The sequence below is a fragment of the Crocodylus siamensis genome, chromosome 5, assembly GCF_052110815.1.
Source record: "Crocodylus siamensis isolate JL-2025a chromosome 5, ASM5211081v1, whole genome shotgun sequence".
Lineage (NCBI taxonomy): Eukaryota > Metazoa > Chordata > Crocodylia > Crocodylidae > Crocodylus > Crocodylus siamensis.
In genome coordinates, this window is record NC_143399.1 from 52395263 (window position 1) to 52415311 (window position 20049).

The 20049-nt window shown below is 44.7% G+C and overlaps 1 protein-coding gene across 2 annotated transcripts in view; it reads right to left on the reverse strand.

Annotated features, from left to right (window-relative positions):
• The window catches only part of RGS8 (regulator of G protein signaling 8), a 34996-nt gene that overhangs the window by 12372 nt on the left and 2575 nt on the right, over positions 1 to 20049 (reverse strand). The window contains exons 2-4 of one of the 2 annotated variants that reach the window (XM_090048177.1): positions 9006 to 9064; positions 4207 to 4308; positions 3482 to 3546 (exon numbers count right to left, since the gene is read on the reverse strand). In XM_090048177.1, coding sequence (XP_089904303.1) covers positions 3482 to 3546; positions 4207 to 4308; positions 9006 to 9064 — 226 coding nt within the window. Of the gene's footprint in view, positions 1 to 3481; positions 3547 to 4206; positions 4309 to 6113; positions 6165 to 9005; positions 9065 to 20049 lie in introns of those variants that run through there. The other variant, XM_090048178.1, reaches the window with a different exon arrangement.

Genomic DNA, 20049 nt, shown 5'->3' on the forward strand with positions numbered 1-20049 from the left:
TTTATTCTAAGGTTTGGTTTATCATTCATATCTGCCAACTGAAAGAGGAAACAACTTGTATAATTCCAGTGCCTGACACCTTAGTTTCATAGTTTTTGTAATTGAAATTTCCCTTCAGATAATTGTACCACTTAGCTTTCTTCACATCCTAATATGGGAATCTGGAAGAACAACTGCAGCTGGTCATTTTTTAATTGACATTTTATATTTTGACCAAAATACCATATAAAAATAAAATATTTCCTACCAATCATTTCTTGCTCACTGAGTTATTGTTGTTGAAATATTATAGCACCTTTTTTATTCTCAGGTCTTAAAGCAGTTAATAACTGTCAATTAATTCCTTCACAAAATGTTTCAAAGAAAGACAGCAAAATTATATTTTATTAAAACAAAATTCTGCACTGGTTATACAATCTGTCTAAACAAATAATCCAGCCTTTCCCCCCTTGCCATGTAATCCTTCATCACCCATTTTCACTTCTATACTGCCCACACAACTTCACTGTGCTCCCTTGTTTTATTCCGTTATGGAAATGTGCTACTGAATGTATATTGCTGATTTTACTATTTTGCTTATAACTTCCCCAAATTATGTGTTGTTGGGGTAGAATATAGAATAATATTTTTCTGAACAGAATTAGAATGATTGATCTGTTGAGTGGTATGAAAGTGGGTTGATTACATGCTTTTTAAGGCTTGTATACATAAAACTTTAATATTTGTATTCTCAGCCATAAATTATGTTCTGTGGCAACTAAAATAGCATCAGTTTCTTTCTGGTGAGGAATGCTGTAGGCTGGGTTGTTCAAAGGCACTTAAGGGATTTAAATGCCCATTGGATTGCCCATTAAAAGGAAATGGACTTGGCAGCTAGATCCCCAGGTGACTTTGAAAATTTCAGCTGCAATCTGCATTAGGGTTGTAGCATCATTGCAGAGGAATGAGATTATCCAATTTATTCTTTATTGTTCTTTTTCAAATGTTAAGGAAAAATGTAAATGGGCACATCTACACAAGATGCTTACTTCACGGTAGGCTAATTAGGTGTGCAGTAAATGTCTCAGCATCTACATGTGCACCCCTATTAGGCTGGAGTAAACTAGTTTACTCTGCAGCAGAATAGTGCTTGTTAATACAAGTACTGTCTTGCTACAGAGTAAAAATCTCCACATCAGCGCATGTGTAGATGCTGCCCTGGCTGGCTGGGGCATGAGGGTACTTCATTGTGGAGGCTACCTGCTGGCTAGCCCCATGCTGAAGAACACTGGCTAGCCCCACATCGACCCTCAGGACATGCCAGCTGGGACTGCTCCATCCTGGCTCAGTGTGCTGTAATTCTGGGCACACATACTGTGATCCTGGAGTAATTAGTTCCAGAGCTTATTGCTCTGGATGTAATTGCTGCACATTAATAGGCACATGTAGATGTACCCAGTGTCAGCTAGTGTCATTCCAGTGGGGAGTTACTGAATGATAATAGACTGTATAGCTGGGGGAGTGTGGGGGCAGGATTCTTATTCTCTCCAGAGTCCTTTAGTCCTCCACTGATTCTTCTTCATACTGCTGCCCCAGCAGGGCCTGTGCTCTTGGGGATTCTGTGTACTTGCACTGTGACTGAGGGGAGAAGATGAAGAAAGTGGGTTCAGAAGACAAGGAAGGTGCTGCAGGAGCATTTCCCTAACATAGGGAGGAAGTTTAGCCACCAGGGCCAGATATAGATATTATGTTTTTATTGGCATAAGTGGTCAGATACCAATCTATACCAGTAATAGAATGGAAATTCGGCACACATAGCCAGTTTAAAAATGGTGGAACCCTGTCTAAGATTTGCCCCCTGCCCCCAAGAACAAATGTGTGTTCTGTTCAGAGAACCTGATGTTACTCCTTAGCAATAAGGGTGCATAGTCAGCCTGGTACAGCTGGAATGCTGGACACCCAGTGCACCTAGATTCAGGCAGAATGTCAAGGGAGGAGTGCACACTTCTCACCTCTGAAGTAGCAACAAGTAGCAGTGCTGAGTGTCCCATGCCAGTCTGGCTGTCTCAACTCACTACCGGCAAAATAATTTATGTAAACCTCTGCTCAGTGGTCAGAAGCCCAATCTAGTGCTCTCTTAAGAGCAGGGGTGGGCAAAATATAGCCCACAGGAAAGATCCAACCTGCTAGGCCATTCTATCTGGCCTGTGGGGCCCCTAAAAAATTTAGAAAATTAATATTCATCTGCTCCTGGCTGCCTGTCAAAGATGACAGGAGACAGGGGCAGTAGGACCCAAGGGGAGCCAGCAGGACTCAGTGGCAAGGCCAGCCCAGTCCCGCCCCAATCCGCCCCCAGCCCCCTTCTACCCTTCCCCTCAACTGGAAGCCTCTGCTTGCTGCAGCTTTCACTGCTTCCCTACATACCCACTGGCTGCTCCAGCAGCACGTGGCCCCTGGCTCCATCACTGAACTGCAGGAGCACAGGGCCCACGCCAGTACCCCAGGGCCAGGAACAGGAGAGTGTGTGTGTGTGTCTGTGTGTGTTTGTGTGCATGTATGTGTGTGTGTGCGCACATGCAGTGAGGGAGGGAGAGATAGTGTGTGTGTACATGCGCACGCGTAGTAAGGGAGGGAGTGTGGGGGAGACGGTTTGTGTGTGTGCATGCACGTGTGTGTGCGCACGTGTGTACACATGCACAGTGAGGGAGGGAAAGCGTGTGTGTTTATAGGGCGAGTCCCACACACGCACCTCACCATACCATACATATACACGCCCCTTGCCCTGCCATACATGCAGGCCCCCAGCCACCCTCCCTCACACATTCCAGCCACCCTGCCCCCCCAGACACAGCCCCCCACAAACCTCATCTCCACCCATACCTCACATATCCACACACCAACAGCCCCCCACAAACCTATACCCACCCCTCCATGCCCCCCACCCTCCCTCTCCACAATATACAAGAGTAAGACTTAATTTAAGCTATTGTGAAATCACCTCTATGTACACTACACAAACACATGTAAATATTTTTTGAAATCAAATGAATGATGTTGTATATTTTTTATTTTTAGATTACTGTATTCTGGGTTTTGCTATTTTTCTGGTTATGAGATGACAAACCCCTTGACTGCTTGCCTAAACTCGGTAAGTGGCCCTCCGCCTGAAATAACTGCCCTCCCCTGCTTAACAGTATGTATAAAACCAGAATTTGACCCTATATGAATTACCCCAGGTTACCTAGTAAATCAATATAGGATCAGGATTAAAAACCAAGGGATTTTTTTCCTAGTCTGTCCTCTACTTTCACTGGACAATACCCCTTCCAGCAAGCTACTGTGACTACTCCAGATACCTTAGCTAAAGATGATTATGGTAACTTATTATGGAGGGCTATTGCCCATGCACTCTGATCATTTAAAATATACTCTGTCCATATTCCATCCTCAGCAAACATTTATGAACAAGTATATATTCAGACAGAGCATGGTCTCTACTCACATTTATGCGACAGAAGTATATCAAAGGAATCTGCCCATCTTGTAGCTTCCTCTGTTGATAGTCTTCTAAAAAAATTGAAAGAAGGAAGTGATAACCATTCATTATTTATGCAAAGAGCCTTACTACAAACTGTTGAGGAACTTGCCTGGAAAGCTGCTAGACTTGAAAAAAGTTTTATTAGACCATGACTTTGGATTAGCCAAAGTAAAGAGTCTGTCCCAAGAGTTATAGAAGCCCTAGCACATGTTGATACAGGAGCCTATGGTAATGGTTAACTGTAATGTCCAGGTACCCAGCTAACTGCATTCAACTGAGCTGCCTGCTGTGGACTTTAATCACAAGACTTAGAACATCAATTAAATGCTTCTTCTACCGTAGGTCAAAATAAGGCCATAGAGTGAAGTTGCTCTGATCATCTCACAACAGGGCTGACCACTCAGAATTATATTTGTAATTATAACAGGTCAAATTCCATCCTCAGATATATGCACACAGTTTTCTCTTACATCAGTCAGGTTGGACTGCATATCCTGTCTGAGGAGAGAATCTGCTCCAGTATATGTATGATCCAGGTATTGTCTAAGAAACTTGCTGCTTTTTCAAGGTCTTAGGTTTCCTTCCTATCTTTCTGGCTGTGGGATTGGGACTCAAAGCCTAAAAAACACAGTAAAAGAAGGGAAATAAAAAGTAGAAAGGGTAAGCAGGAAAGGCACATTTATACTTACTTCAAAGCCCTGTTGGGCTTGTCAGGAAGAATAGCTGTGAAATCATTGCATGAGTCTGATTTATGAGATAGGCAGCCCAAGCGAGTCCTCATCCCTCTGTTCCTGCAGTCAACATGGGGGAGTAGGGTGTGGATGGGGGAGAACCAGAGAAGATGACAGTTAGAAATCTAGCTAGAAATATGTAATGTAAGATCTCAGTGGCTCTATATCTAATGAGATCTCCATGTAGGGACTCTGAGGATATAGCCTTTCTGAGAGTAGCTGGGATGAGATTTTTGTTTGGGCAGATAGAACTGAAATATCCATCCCACTCTAAGCCCTTGCTCAGAAGGTAGTCTGCTGGTAAGAGTGGTGAACTGAATTGAAAAGCCACAGGCTTGGAATGGTTCCCTGTGAAGCTCTGTGCTAAAGGATAGAAGGGGAAACTGTAAAAGCATGTCAAAAATCAGTCCCAGCTGTTTCCCAGTACAAGAACGGCACAAATATCATGACCACTCACATGTAGGGAGGCAGAAAGGATGAGAAATTGGCTCTATGTGTCATCTTATAATACACAGTCATAACAGCCTACTGGGATTTTGGACTCTGTAGACTCTGTGGGCTCAGCCTGACCAGGGCTAGTTACCACAATAAATACATATTTATCCATGCAGGGAATCACTTTATCTTGTCTTCTTCTAAGACATGTTCAGCTCTCCACACACCCATCATATCCCCACCAATCCAGTGTTTGGGAGACACACACACAACATTGTAGCAATTGCGTAACAATTTGACTGGGAGGTGGCAGGCACCAGGTCATCAGAAAGAAAGCTAAAAGCAGGCATAGAACATACAGATGCATCGTTCTATACTGGCACATTCTATATTGTTCTACATGGTGTTTAAAGGAACAAGAAATACATCATTCATTATCTCTTATCTAGCACAAAGACTGGAGGATTCTCCCTACAGCAAATGAGACCATCTTCTTCAGGTGATGAGAAGAGGAAAATTCAGTAATCTAGCCCACACTCTTCTGGTATTGAACCCCGTCCTTAACTAGAAGGACCCTCTTCACAGATTCACAGAAGTTTCTCTTAACTCTACTGCAAACAGATGGACAATTGTTTTTGTGACTGCAGAGGGGAGCAAAAAATGTTTCTGTTCCGTATAGAATTTCTTTGCAGAACACTTTAACATTAGTCCATGACCCAATTTTCATCATGCCCAGTTTTTTCCTTTCTTTTTTCTCCCTCAGATAGTTTACATTATAGCACATTTTCATATAATTTTAGAGCAGATTAAATGTTAACTGAATGCAATAAGTAAATCTCCCTGATGCATCGTGAACATCTTGGAGAATTTCACTATTGCAAAATATCAAAATCTTTAATAATAGGAATTATAATTGCACCAAACTATGGACCTATGACCAAAGGATTGTAAACATTGATGCAGAAACATTACATACAAAAGGGCATGCTCTTCTATAACTATATGCATGATTCTGGTGCTCTTTGTGTGTATTCTACGACCTTCTTGGTACCTTTTACAGCAGGACTTAGCCCTCCTCAAAAACCTTTGTCCTTCCTGCTCTGACTGGTTGATTGTTCAGCAGAGGTGTGACATGCATGATCTCAACACCACTTAAACTTCTCTGATGTCTAAGATCATCAGGGAATAACAGTACAGTACATGGAAGACAGAGACACTGCAGCAAAAAAGGGGCTTGTCATTGGTGGAACGCTGACCTGACTTCCAAGACAGCACATGGGAGGGAAAATAAAAAAGCAGGATCCAGGGGAGGTGGAAAAGAAAAGGCAGGCAGGAAGAGCTACACTGCATTGAGCTTAAAGTCTTATCAGACAAGGGAGAAGGCAACAAGATAGGAAGGGGTGAAAAATGCATCATTTCTTTTTAGTTACCTCCATGGAATCAGCAAGGCAGCCATGCAGGCATCCGGTTACCAGTTAACCCTGTAATTGTCTGGTTTGTAAGGCAGTCAATGCTGTTTGCAGGAGATAAGACCGCAGGGAGAAAGGATTTACTGTTTCATGTACTGTCACTTAAAATCAAAAAATCCTCTGCAAAAGGAGGGGCAGCTGTTCTCAACCCATTTAATTTTCTTGCCTCCTAAAATGGGGTGTGTTGAATTTTCAATGGAAGCTGTTCAAGAGTCGAAAGTTGATCATAGCAGGCAGTGCTGTCCCTCCTTTAAACTGCTAAGACCGAGGTTTAAGTCCAACTTCAGGTCTAAGTGAAATAAGCCAGGCAGTCTCAGCTCACCAAGGAGTGGAAGGATTTGACATTATGGTACATGCCATTCAACACCATTGGAAGTCTCTCCTCAATGGGTACAGTTCAGGACTGAACTGGTTAAGAAGACCAAACTACCTCTTGCCCCTGTCATCCCTCCACGTCATGGTTGGTGTTACTGGCACTTCAACTATCCTGTAAATAAAATAATATGAAGACTTCATGCTTCTGTTGATGCTGGTTCTCTATCCATCACAGGCTCAAGCATTCGCATAAAAAATACAAGCATAATTTCTGGTATATCCAATCTCAGGGAATCTTGGAGTCTGCCTGCCTGCATATAGCAGGGACAGAAATGCACAATCTGTGAAAGGCTGAGGGGAAGGAGAAAAGGACAAAGAAGGTGGGCAGGGATCTTAGGCTTCAGCACAGCTGCTGCTCATTTCTTTGCCTGCTGAATGAATCTCGTTTCACAAAGAAAGCCAAGGGTGTACCAGGCAGGAAACTGGTGGGACTCAGAGTGGGATGGACCTGCACTTAGTTTACCTCCTCATCCCAACAGAGGGGAGGCATCTGACTACCATGCTATCCTCTGACCCTTAAGGGCACTTGTACATGTGATGGGGGTTTAGTCCTTCAGGGTTATAGTCTATGCCCCCTAAATTGAAACAGTGGGTTTTATTTTTCTGTCCCTGTATACACATCATTATCCTGGTGGCTGCAGGTGCCCACTGAAAGCAGAAGTGGCAAGGGGCCTGATCCTTTTTTTTTCAGTGGAGCCTGCCCACCTCTCCCACGGTGAGCTGCCAGCAGGCCAAGTGGCCCCTGAGCTGCAGGGGTCCCTCCCTGATCCTTTCCTCTGTGGTGGCAGTGCCCCCTGGGGCCAGCTGGGGGGGCTGCTAGCAGGCCAGGTGCTGCCCCAGCTCAGAGTCATCCAATCCAACTCTTTCCCAAGCCTGCCCAGGCTTCCAGTGCCCCGTGCACTGTCCCTGCTGCCTTCTCCAGCCACCAGCAAAACCCACCTGCCCTCCTGCTGCCTCCCCACACTACCAGAGGCAAGCCAGCCTGTTCCTGGGTGGCCCCAGGTGTCCTGGCGACCACTGGCAGCTGCTGAACGTGGAAGTAACTAGGGGCCTGATCCTTTTTTTTTCCAGCGGAGCCTGCCCACCCCTCCCATGGCTGGGGAGGGAGCTGAAAAATTAATGGCTACAACGTTCCAAGTTACAGCCTTGCAAACTAAACGACATTGAGATGTGGTTTAGTTCGTGATGATGCACACTCATTTAAAAAACCCCAAACTCGTGTACGTGTAAAGTGTGATGCCATTAAGTCACGCAAAGGGAAATTTTCATCACGTGTACATGGTAACGTTGACATATGTACAGGCACCCTTATAAGAGACCACTTAGCAGAAGACAAAGGAGTGGAAGAGAAAGGGGACTATCTGTGGAGTGGAGAGGAAAGGGGGCTGCCCATGTTTGGGCCCAAAGAATTTCCACAGCTGCTACTGCCAAATACAGCATCCATTTTAAAACCTGATTACATTAAAAATGCACAAAGCCTCATCCCTACTAAACTAATGGAACAAGGATTGTGCTACGTGCCAATGAGTGCATTTTCTTAATCCCTATCCTGACCGTCTGCCTTCCACTGTGTTTCAGCTGAAATCAATCCCTGTAATTCTTAAGCCCCTTTGAATTTCCTCATTAACACAGTCTCATCCATGTTTGATGCCATAACACATGATTCCCTAGAATCTAGGAGCAAAGATTTCTCTTTCCCACTGCCATACTAGCACTGGCCATTGAAGTTGGAGCTGGACATCTATTGACTCTCCTCTATCACAGACCCACACACTGGATGCTTCTGCCAAGGGACCACTCTGCACTTGTCTTGGGCTTCTGATTTACCATCGTTCTGTCCCCTCTGCACCTTCCCTCTCTGTCCTACACAATGACTTCTCCCACAGTGACCCACACAACTGAGCCCTGGTGAACTTCGCCCAGATCCCAAGGGATTTCTCTTTTCAGTACAATAACCACATGTCCAAGGATGGTGAACATGAGGCTCTGGTGATCTCTCCTTTCCATCCTCCAACTTGCCAATATTTCCCTCTGCTGCAGATGAAGGTAACTGATTAAACCTCAGTATATCCAATCTGTGACCATGTAGAACTGGTTCCTGTAGAAATCTGTGTACAGAGCTCACCCCAACAGTTTCACCACACAAACTACTTCTTTTCTCTCCCAGAGTAGATTGTCAGCATCATCAGATACATGGGTTGAGGGACCACAAAGAGGACCAAGAGGGGAAATTTGTTGCGACTGTGACATGCAACTTCAACAAGATGATATTGTGGAATCATCCCAGGATGTTAGTTAAACAAGAATAAAGAAGCCATCACAAGGGAGAAAACTAACAGCACATAGGTTTAAAATGTGAGATCAGAGATTTCTAAAGAGACTACATCCACATATATATGCAGAAAGTCAGATGAATTCAGCAAGGAAAAGGCATTCCAGACAGACAGACAAACACAGAGACATATAAGAGATACTCACTGCCTTTGACCTGTCCTCACGGCCTGTGGGTCTTTGCCAATTGAATGATCGGAGAGGCTCTACAGAGAGAATAGAGCAGTCTCTTAAGATGCAATCCCTTGCATGGGATGAAAGTCACACTCAGACACACTCCCCCACCCCACCTTCTTCAAGCAGCAGCACAGCTGAAAGCAGCTCTCTCTGTATCAGATCCAGTAAACACTAAAGCAGCCTAATGCAGCAGGCTGAGGCTTGGCTACACCGCAGAACTGGCTCACACATCTCATTGGTGGGATTTTAGAATAGCCCACCTGATCAGAACATTTTGTTGCATCCCTCATCATCCACCTCCTTGCTAACCTGATCATAAATCCCTTATATTAAAATAGTCTGCTGCTCAACTTATTCTATACATGACAAATGTTCGCAAGAAAAATTCAGATGGGATTCCCCTGTAAACAATCTCTGTTGTTATCAGCCTGATTAAGTTGGAAGAAAGCATCGACCTGCATCATTTTAATAAACTCCTCTGAGGTTTAGGAGAGTTACTGCTCTTAGATCATAGATCATGGAGGTTTTCCACAGATAGCGACTGACAAAGAGGAGATACTGGAGAGTTTAATTAAAGAGCCCAAGTGTCAGCAGGGCCAAATCAAATCTGTTAACAGGGAAAGAAGGCTCCTTATTGGACCTAACATGGTAAACATAGGGAAAAAAATCCACATGACAAGTTACAAATGTGCATTTCCCCTCTGCTCTACTCAGACCTGCTGTTATCTCACTTTCTCTCATGGTTCCTCTCACCTGACTTTCTCTGCTAACCAAAATTCCCTGTCATCTCGCCCCATAGGATTTCACTTGATATTTCTTTTTTGTCACAGTCCTCACTATTGTTCCAAATCCCCCTCTCCCTCTCTCTCATATGCAGATCAGTGGACTCTTCTATTCCAGACCCTTAGTCCTGAACTGGCAGAAGTGTTAGAATGGCTACAAACAGACATCTCATTTGTCCTGGGATAAACCATTTTATCCCAGAACAAAGTGCAGTTGTTTAGACATCCTTCTCTATTGTCCTAAGGTAAATCCTAAAAAGGTTCACAGGATAAGAAGTACTAACAGTTAAAGAATTATCCCAGGATTGCACCATTGAAACAGTGGCAGAAAAGCTGGTCTGCTTTCAGCCGCTCACTAAACCCTGATCAAAAGTGCAATGTGTGTACATGCTAATCCAGAGATATTTCTGTACCAGGACAAGCAAAGGCACAACTTGTCTAATGTGACCAGGGACAAATGCAACATTTATTCCTAACCACTGAGAGTGCGATTTATAAAAGCACATGAGAACATGTCTACACAACAGTTGGGCAGTGTGATGGAGCACACGTAGGCATATCCAACAAAGTCCACCTAGCACAGGTATCAATAGCAGTGAATACATAACAGCATGGATTTTTGTGAAGGCTTCATAAGCTTGCCAGGGGTCCTCAATATGATGCATTCAAGTCACTACCAGCACCAAACTCAAGCCACTACATCTTTGCTGCTAACATCAAGCATGCTAGCTAGATTAAAACTTGGTCATGTGTAACTTTTCATGCTGAATTGTGCCTCTGATTTCAAGACAGACATAACCCAAATGGTTTGAAAATCGATGAGGCGTAGGTGCCTAAGTCACTCTTTACAATTACTTAACAGTTTTCTTTGAGATTGTGATGATCTACTGTTATCCTCCCTCCTCTAATACCAAACACCAGCCCCTTTGAATCCAGATCCTAATTATACCCTCAGGAAAGATACGAAGTTTTCCCCTGGGTTACACAAACATACCATTGCCTTTCTGTCTTACTGCTCCCTCCCTCCATTCTGCCTAGAATTAGTATTGTCCAAAGCCTCACCTGCCCTCTTCCCAAGCAAGGGCTCCTGGAGTTTGTGTTCCTTGCATCAACTTAAAACATGTCTTGATACTACATATCATGACATGGGCAGTGTCCTCAGAAAAGAAACTTATGAGTGATTCAAAAATTATTAAGGATATATGGAGGGTGGGGGAGCATCTTTTAGCATTGTAGTGGCAAATTGTTGGCTCTTCATCTCAGAAGTATTGTTTTATAACGTGGATTTCTCTGGGAAATTACTCAAGTATTCTCATCTGAGTCTACAGAAAGTCCTCGACTTACAACTTTTCAAGTTACAACGAACTGGTAAGCTGGTAAATCTGTTGTGGTGGGGGAGCAGATCAATGCCCCCCCCCCCCTTCCCCCCTAGCAAGGGAGGAATTGGGGCTGGGGCTGGGGCTGAGACAGGGGGCTGCCCAGCCTTGGTTTATTAAAAGCCCAGAATTGAAGAAATGTGATAGCTGATACAGCTTTCTGGCATAGTTTCATAGTTTCATAGTAGCTAGAGTCGGAAGGGACCTAGGTAGATCATCTAGTCCGACCCCCTGCCTTAGCAGGAAAGAGCACCGGGGTCAGATGACCCCGGCAAGGTGCTCATCTAACTTCCTTTTAAAAATCCCCAGGCTAGGAGCCTGCACCACTTCCCCTGGAAGCCGGTTCCGGGCCCTAGCCGCCCTGACTGTGAAGTAGCGCCTCCTAATATCTAATCTAAACTTACCCTCCGCCAGTTTGTGACCGTTATTCCTGGTCACTCCTGGCAGCGCACGGGGGAACAGGGACTCCCCCAATACCTGCTGATCCCCCCTGACCAGTTTGTAGCAGGCCACAAGGTCCCCCCTTAACCTTCTCTTGTGGAGGCTACACAGGTTCAGGTCCCGTAGCCTCTCCTCATAGGGCTTGCCCTGCTGACCCTTGATCATACGAGTGGCCCTCCTCTGAACTCTTTCCATATCGTCCACGTCCCTCTTGAAGTGTGGCGCCCAGAACTGGACGCAGTACTCCAGCTGCGGCCTGACCAGTGCCGCATAGAGGGGGAGGATCACCTCCCTGGACCTGCTCGAGATGCATCTGTGGATGCATGACAGGGTACGGTTGGCCTTCTTGACTGCCTCCCCACACTGCCGGCCCATGTTCATCGTGGAGTCAATGACGACTCCAAGATCCTTTTCCGTCTCCGTGCTGGCAAGAGGGGAGTTCCCCAACCTGTAAGTGTGGTGCCGGTTCTTCCTCCCCATGTGCAACACCTTGCACTTATCAGTGTTAAACCCCATCCTATTCTCATCCACCCACCGTTGCAACCTGTCAAGGTCAGCTTGTAGCCTATTGCACCCTTCTAGTGCACCCACATCCCCCCACATCTTAGTGTCATCATAGTGGCATCAAAGGTTAAAAGTCAGAGTTTGTACGGTATGAATACTCTTGTGTTCATACTGATCTTGTTCAAATTACATAACAATCATCTTGTTCAAATTAAGTAACAATCAACTTCAGCCTTTATCCAAATTCAAAATAATGTCACAGAGTTCAGCTAATTTTTAGCATTCCTTTTTTTCTTTTCTTTTCTTGTTTGAGCTACTGAGGCACTTCTGTTTGAGCTACTGCAATATCAGGAGAAATACTATTTTTGTTATACTCCCATCTAGATCAAAATTGTCTCATACAGAAAATCTTGCAAAAGGCCAGATCTTCTGGGCTTTACAGCATCTGTTCTAGAACAACAGAGATCCCTTCTGGATAGCTTACTTCCAGGATCCAGACATTTAGACTTTGCTTGGATCTGAATTATATCAAATCCCTGAACCATCAATTCTAGATGTCATGAATCTGGGGACTGCCTGTGAATCTTCAATCTGCTTTATATCATAGTAACTCCATTTGTGTCAACAGTTTGAGCAGACTCAAGCCAATCATTTTCCCTTCTGACTTCCGAGATTAGAGTTGTTAATGCATTTATTTCTTGAGGTGAATTTTGGGCCATCCCAGGAGTCTCTGTAGAGACTAATATTTCTCTCCATTACTTTCCTAGATCAGAGTTCAGTTAATCAGGAACAAAATAAATGCACTGTATTGACACATGTGCCATAGCAAATGTAATTAAATTGAAGATAAAAAGAATTACATTTTACAGTGTAATAATTTAGAAAGCTTCTGTGAGGTAGGGGAAGAGGTTTATAGCAAATTCCCTCTAAAGTAGCCCTCATGTTTTTGTTTTTTGCAGCCTTACTACACTAGCTTCTATTTAAAAGCTTTTAATAAAAATGTAATTTAGATATTAGATTTGAATCATGTCCAAAATTTTAAATCTCTTTAAGAAATCTTTTAGCGCAGTTTCCTGATGACCTACTAACTGCAGGCATACAAATCACAAATGTGTGTTTTAGTCCTATGAGGTTATCACAGAGGACAGAAGGACAGAAGGAATCACTAGAGAGGTTAGAAAGCTTAATGAACCTATTCCCTTTACATTTTATCTCTTCTTCACCATCATGCTCCTTCCTTCAGGGCTCTGCAGCATCTCTAAATTCAAATAGTTCCCTGTCTTCTTTATGCCACTGATATTTTGCTCATAACAAGTTGATTATTGTGTTAGTTATTATGATTACGGACATACTTCTGGTTGTTACCCGCCGGACATGGCTTTGAGATGCCCCACTATGTGAAAACTCTTCTACAACAGTTACTTCCACTGGCCCAGATTTGGTTGGATCCAGGCTGTCTTGCAGATAGTCAGTGCTTGTTATGTTGCTTGTCTCTCTCTGGTTAAATGGATTCTCCATCATTCGTCCTTGCACAAAGCAGCAGAGTGGTATTCTGCTCAGAGGGCTCCCCACAAACCCAGAACTATCCCCTGGTCTACACAGCAAAATGAAGGTGCAAACATGTCACTTGGTAGCGCACACATGCAAATTTAATCTAACTAGAATGGATAGCACTAGCTGTAGACATGTGGCAGTGTAGAGTTTTGCACATGCTAGCAACCAGAGTACCACTGCTGTCTGCTAGGATAGGGTTTCTTTGTCTTTTTTTTTTTGTTCCTTTTATTCTGCTTCTCCAGTTTGCTGAGCCCTCTTCACCACCCTTCCTTTTCTCCTTCACCTTTTCTTCCTCTTTTTTTAATCTTTTCTTATCTTTCCTTCCTGACTGTTCATCTCTCACCCAGACCCTTGCTATTTTCAGCTTCATATCAGTGTCCTGAAACTACCTGAATTGCTCCCCGGGCACTTTACTCAGTATAGGAACATTGGCTGCTGCAGAGATTCCCTAGTGTCTCTTCTGGCATCTCTGTGGCAACCCTCCTCCTGCAGCCGTTCAGTTTACCCAAAAAGCAGTACCTGGGTGGGCTTAGGTCAGGGAAGCACCAGGGCAGCATCCACTACTCTTTAACTTTTCTTCCTAAATTGTGCTGACCTTTTGTCAGCCACAGTTCAGGATTAGGCCCCAAGCGTTGCATTTTTAAAATGTTACCAGTGCCTGATGTATGATATGAGAAACTCTGCCAGAGATCCCTGCTGAAGAAAAAAGTTTGGGATTATGTGAATGTCACATCCCTGCCACTTGAAATTAGCCCTGCTATGAGCAGCTTAATGGTGAAGTAGAAAGATGTGTAAAGAACCATGAGAATTATCCCCCATGTGACATCTCTACAACAGAGTCAAAAACATGCTTGGAAAACATTCAAGGCTGTGTAGTTTAGAGTTTTCTGAGAGGCTCATGGCTTCTGTTTCTTTGGGACTTCAAAACCTTTTCTTTACTGGCATAAGCAGATTGAAAAGACTGACTTGAAGCCTGCTTCCAGTATGTGGGCAGTCAGAGGAATCTGGGCTATAAAGTTCACTTTGAAACTTAAAGACCATAATTCAATGTTAAAAATAAAATATGGGCTATTAAAAATCATTTCCAAGGGTTTGCCTCCCTGCACTTCAGCACTGGGGGCATGCTTCAATTCTTCCTCTGTGTCAATGATAAAAGTGGCTTCCAAACATGTCTGTCCCTCTTGGGCATCATGCTGTGATAGATGCAGCCAAACAGATTCATTCCACTGTGAGATGGTTTCTTGCCTCAGCCTGTGTGTTCAAGGATCTCTCTCACTGTTTCCTCCACGCAGGCAGTATGAAAAACCCTATGGTCCTATGAGTTTATTGCTTGCGTATTTGTCTCTCCCAGTTCTGCCCCAACCCTCTCACTCTCCTCCCCTCCTGGCATTTATATTCTAATCACTCTCTGCATCTTATGCATTGCTCTATGCATGTCCTTTCCCAGCATCTGATAAAGTGAGCTTGGGCTCATGAAAGCTTGTGCTACATATATATCTACTCTGGTTAGTCTATAAGGTATAAATCTGCGTGGCCTTCTAGTATGAAAAACCAACAGCCAGGCAATCAGGATGGCTCCCAGGTGATATCAGTGTGCAGGCATGGGAATGGAAGCACCAAGATTCCCTTTTAATGTGATTTACTCTGCTTCCAGAAACATTCTCTTAGGTAACCCACCCAGGTGCCATGGCCCCGTGGTATGTGAAGAAATGTATTTGTGTATGTGCACATTGGAGGATGCACTTATGCATTTCAGAGCTGATGATGGTAAATGTAGAGCAGAGACACTGAAAAGATTTAACATCACATGAAGCTGTTCAGTGTAGCCTTGGAGCCCTCCCAACTTTCAGCCTCCCTGTTGCAGCTGATGTCAATACAGCAGTATCTTAAATGCAGTTGGAACAAGTCCCTTCAAAATGGAGCTATTGTTGAGAGTGACAGATCTTATGCAGGAACGTGTGAGTTATACAATCCCAAACCCAACTGTTTTCACTGGTAAGATTATTATTTTTCTTAGCATGTTATATAGTGTCTATTCTTAATTACACCCACAGCTGTTTTGAAGCACAGGACACTGAATACATGTGATGCTGTGAGCGCTTTAATTAGAGCGGCTCTCAGAGCTTCTCTAATTAAAGTCCCCCCCCTCCACCTCAGAGCTTGTGTATAGATGCCAAAGACTTACATCCTTTGTGCCCAATCTTACTTCCTGGCTCCCTAAACTGTGACTTGGACCATGAACGCCATGTGCCCCCAGAGGCTGGGGGAGCACAGCGAGCTTCCGCAGGTGGCAGCGTGGTGGTGGCAAGCAGGGAGCTCCTGCAGGCACCGTTGGCAGTGTGGGAAGGGTGGCAAGCAGCGACCTGTGGTCAGCAACCACCCATAGATGCCACCAGCAGTGTTGGCGGCACCAAATGGTGATCGCAGACCGCTTGCAGATGTTGCTGGCGGTGTCAGCAGCAAGAGCAGGGGGGTGGTGAGTGGCAACCACCCACAGGCGCCATTGACAGTGTTGGCGGCACCTTTTTGCAGGGGATCCACCACCATGCTCGGGGGTGCACATGCACCCACGTGCACCCCCTATGCATCACCAATGATTTGGGCTTTCACATATGATAGTGTTGCAGGAGTAGGAACTGAGAGTGAAGACAGTGCACCCCGCATTCCCATGTCCTGATGTGCCTATTCACAGACAAGTTGCTACTGTATAACAGTGTTTGCCACAGATGTCTGTCAGGAACCAGAAGCCTTGGGGACCCTGAGAGGCAGAGATTGAGAGTCTGTGCTTTTTCCCCAATTACCTTGCTATTGGAAAAACGTTTTGATCCTTTCAGTCCAAAACAAAACTGAAGTACTATAAAGGCCAATGGAAGTGGTGGGGCAGTGAGGTATGCATGGTAAGGTGGAGTTGTTAGCACAAGTGGCCAGAATCAGATCAGTACATAAACATCCTACCCTCGCTGGAATACTTATATCCTTTTTTCTTCTTAATCCTCTAAATCTGAAAAGGGTCAATGCTATAGTGGTTCAAGCAAGGAGGAACATCTCCAGCTCCACAGTATTGTTTTCTAAAAGTTGTGGTATGCCCTGTTCTTACAAAGCAGAAGAACAGACATCCAGCATTGGGAGGCTGACTCCCAGAGAGATCTCAAATATTCGGAGACAGCGAACTTCCCCCTCTTTATTGAGGAGGACTAACACACTGGCATTAGTCACAACAGCATGAATAAATTGAATGCTGAATATTAAGAAAACCAGCAGACATCCTCCTGTGCAGACATAGGGAATGTCTCTGCTGCAGTCACTGCTGTACTACGCTGTGTGGAGTAGAGACAGCGTAAACCTGGCTTTAAGCTGGCTAGCTTGGATCTCTGTGGCAGTCCAGCCCCAGCAGCATGAAACTCAGCATGGGCTAATTTGCTCTGCTGAGAAGCTGAGTAAATTAGACCATTCTGACTTCGATGCTGCTGTGGCTAGGCTGCCATAGGGATCCAGGCTAGCAAGTCTAAAGCTAGATAAAGTATATGCCGTATTTAGTCAAATATAAGATAACTCACAATAATTAGATACTAGGGCTGTGCGAAGGTTTGGGTGCTGATCTGATTCAAAGGAGATTTGGCCTGATTCGTCAGCTGAATCTCTGAATCAAATCAGGGGACCAGTTAAAAGGTCTGAATCTATTCAAAGCTCTCCAAACAGATTTGGAAAAGATTTGGAGAGCTTTGGCGATTTGAGCAGTCCCTGCTGGCTGGAGCAGGGAGCTGGATCCGGACTCCATGCTGGTAAGTAGGGGATGGGGGAGGGGAGGCTGGAGGAGGGGGGAGGGGACCATGGGGGAACCCCTGCCAGGCCCCATCCCCTGCCTGCTCCCCCAGCCCCCCGACCAACCCCCACTGGATGTCTCAGCCCCATGGCTAGCCTGCCTGGCCCCAGCTCCCGGTTGTTTAAAGAAAAACAACCCCACACTCACCAACTCCTGTAGCAGCCTTGGGGCTTCTGGGAGAGCCCCCCATGCAGCACAGGGCAGTGGGGGGCAGCAGGGATCACTCCCCACCTCTTCCCCCCACCTGGCAGGAGCTGACAAGTTGAGGCTTTTTTTTTTTTTTTAAAGGGCCAGTAGCTGAGGGGGGGGTGGGCTGCCATGGGGGGGGCAGGAAAGTGGGTGGAGTTGGGGGGCTCATGGCAGAGCCCCCCAGGTGGCATGGGGCAGCAGGGATTGCCCCCACACCTGGCAGCAGCTGGTGAGGGTGGGATTTTTTCCCCACAAAGCTGGGAGATGGGGCTGGGTGGGACTAGGAGAGCAGGCAGGGGATGGCGCCAGTTCAGAGGTTTGGCTGATTCAGCAGCTGCCAAAGCTCCAAATTAGATCCAGTCGAATTGATTCAGGACAGTGATTCGAATCACTGAATCGAATCACTGTCCCCTGAATCAGCCAAATCTGAAGTGAATACTAGCTGCTTCGTACGGGCTTATTAGATACTAAATTAGAAATTTGTTATAATTTTCCAGGTATAGAATCTAATTATTGGAAATTTGCCGTGAATTTGACCCTGTCCCAGGAAGAGCAGAGAAAATAAATCTAGGGGGTCAAGTGACAGCATTGCCTTCTACTCCCCCAGCTTCTTCCCCCTCCCTTACTGTCAGGACCTGCTCTCCCTGAGCACATGGAAGTGAGGGACAAATCTGAAAACATTAACCTGGAAATAAACATGCCTGTAGTAATTTGTACAAAATTACTACAGGTACATATTGACTTAGTTCATCCAGAAATTATGCATTTTGCCTTTTTTTGACACTGCTGCAGGTTTTCACATTGTTACTCCATAAACACACTTGTAAGCAGTGCTTTTGTACTGACTTATATGTAATGCAAACTTTTTTTTGGAAAAATATGTTTCTATATGTATAAATATATATATACACCTATACCCTTACAGTCCTGTATGTAGTACAAACTATTTTTTGCAAACATATTTATTTCTATATATATAAATAAATATATATACATCTATGCCTCTACAAACCAGTCTCGTGACTTCTGTGGTTCACTTGACAATCCAAAACACACCTGTACAGTTACACCATCCTCATTCCCATTACTATGACTATAACATGCACCCACTCTCCTAAGTACCTGTGGGCCCACATGCCCTTCACCTTTACTTTTAGCCACCATAAATATACAAAGGAACCCTCCGCATTTCCTTCCTGTTCCCCCCTCCCTGCAACCCTCCCTCTCCTGATTCCCCAGTCCTGTCACTCATTGCTATAATCAGCATTATCATGGTTGTCCTGGTCATCACAAACTTAATGTACATTTCCATAATGTGCATTATGGTGATTTAGATGCACATCTACACGTGCATGCACTCAGGCGCATTGACACAGTGTGCGGACCAACTTGGGACTAAAGTTAGTCCCAAGTTAGTCAACGTACACAGTGTTAATGTGCCTTAGCGCATCTGCACAGGTGTTAAGGTGCTTTAGCTATTCATGCCTAAATTTGATAGCTGATTTTGCAAGTATCAAATTTAGACACAAATAGTCTAAAATCACCATTTTAAAGGTGTATTAAGGGCATTAAGGGACATGTAGACCCACACTCTTAATGTGCCTTTAAAATGGCTAATGCACCTTAAATTGGCACATGTAGGTGTACCCTAAAATGGGTAAACACATGGCTTCATTAAATCTAGACAGAATTTCTCAGGGAAAAGCTAGTTGATTCATTGTCCTTTGAGCTACGTGGAAAAAGGGTGATCATGGTCATGAAAAATCTTTGGTGGGGGCTGTCAGAAAACCCAGCCCAAGACTATGCTCATCAGTACCACACTCTGACTCTTTAATTGGACACTCTTTAAAGCAGCAGCATGATTTGACTGGAACAGCTCTGAAACCACCCCCTTTACCTCCCTCCCCCCCTTTCCACACACATGCTCTAAACCTAGAGGTATGCAGATGAAAATGTCTTGGAGCTGTCTCTTGTGGCTCTTTTTCGGTACACTGGAGAACAAGGTCTTCAGAGCAGCCACAGAGGGGTGCCCCAGGGCATCATTACAGCCATCTCTGGCTATAGAACAAGTGAACAAGAGCAAGTGGGTAGGGAATGCCCAGGAACAGCCCGTTGGGTCATGCTGCTGCCCTGGTGTAGACATGCTTTAGAAAACAAGGCCTAAGAGCTGTTGGTGGCTTTCTGTGCAATCCTGCTTCATCAGGATGTGGCAGAGCCCGATGATTATGGGAGTGACGGTAATGAATTCTGTATGTGTTAACATGTGCTGCCCTATGGATATGGGGTATTGGATACACACCAGCAAGTGAAGTTTGGTGGAGGCAAGGTTAAATCTGTGCTAACAA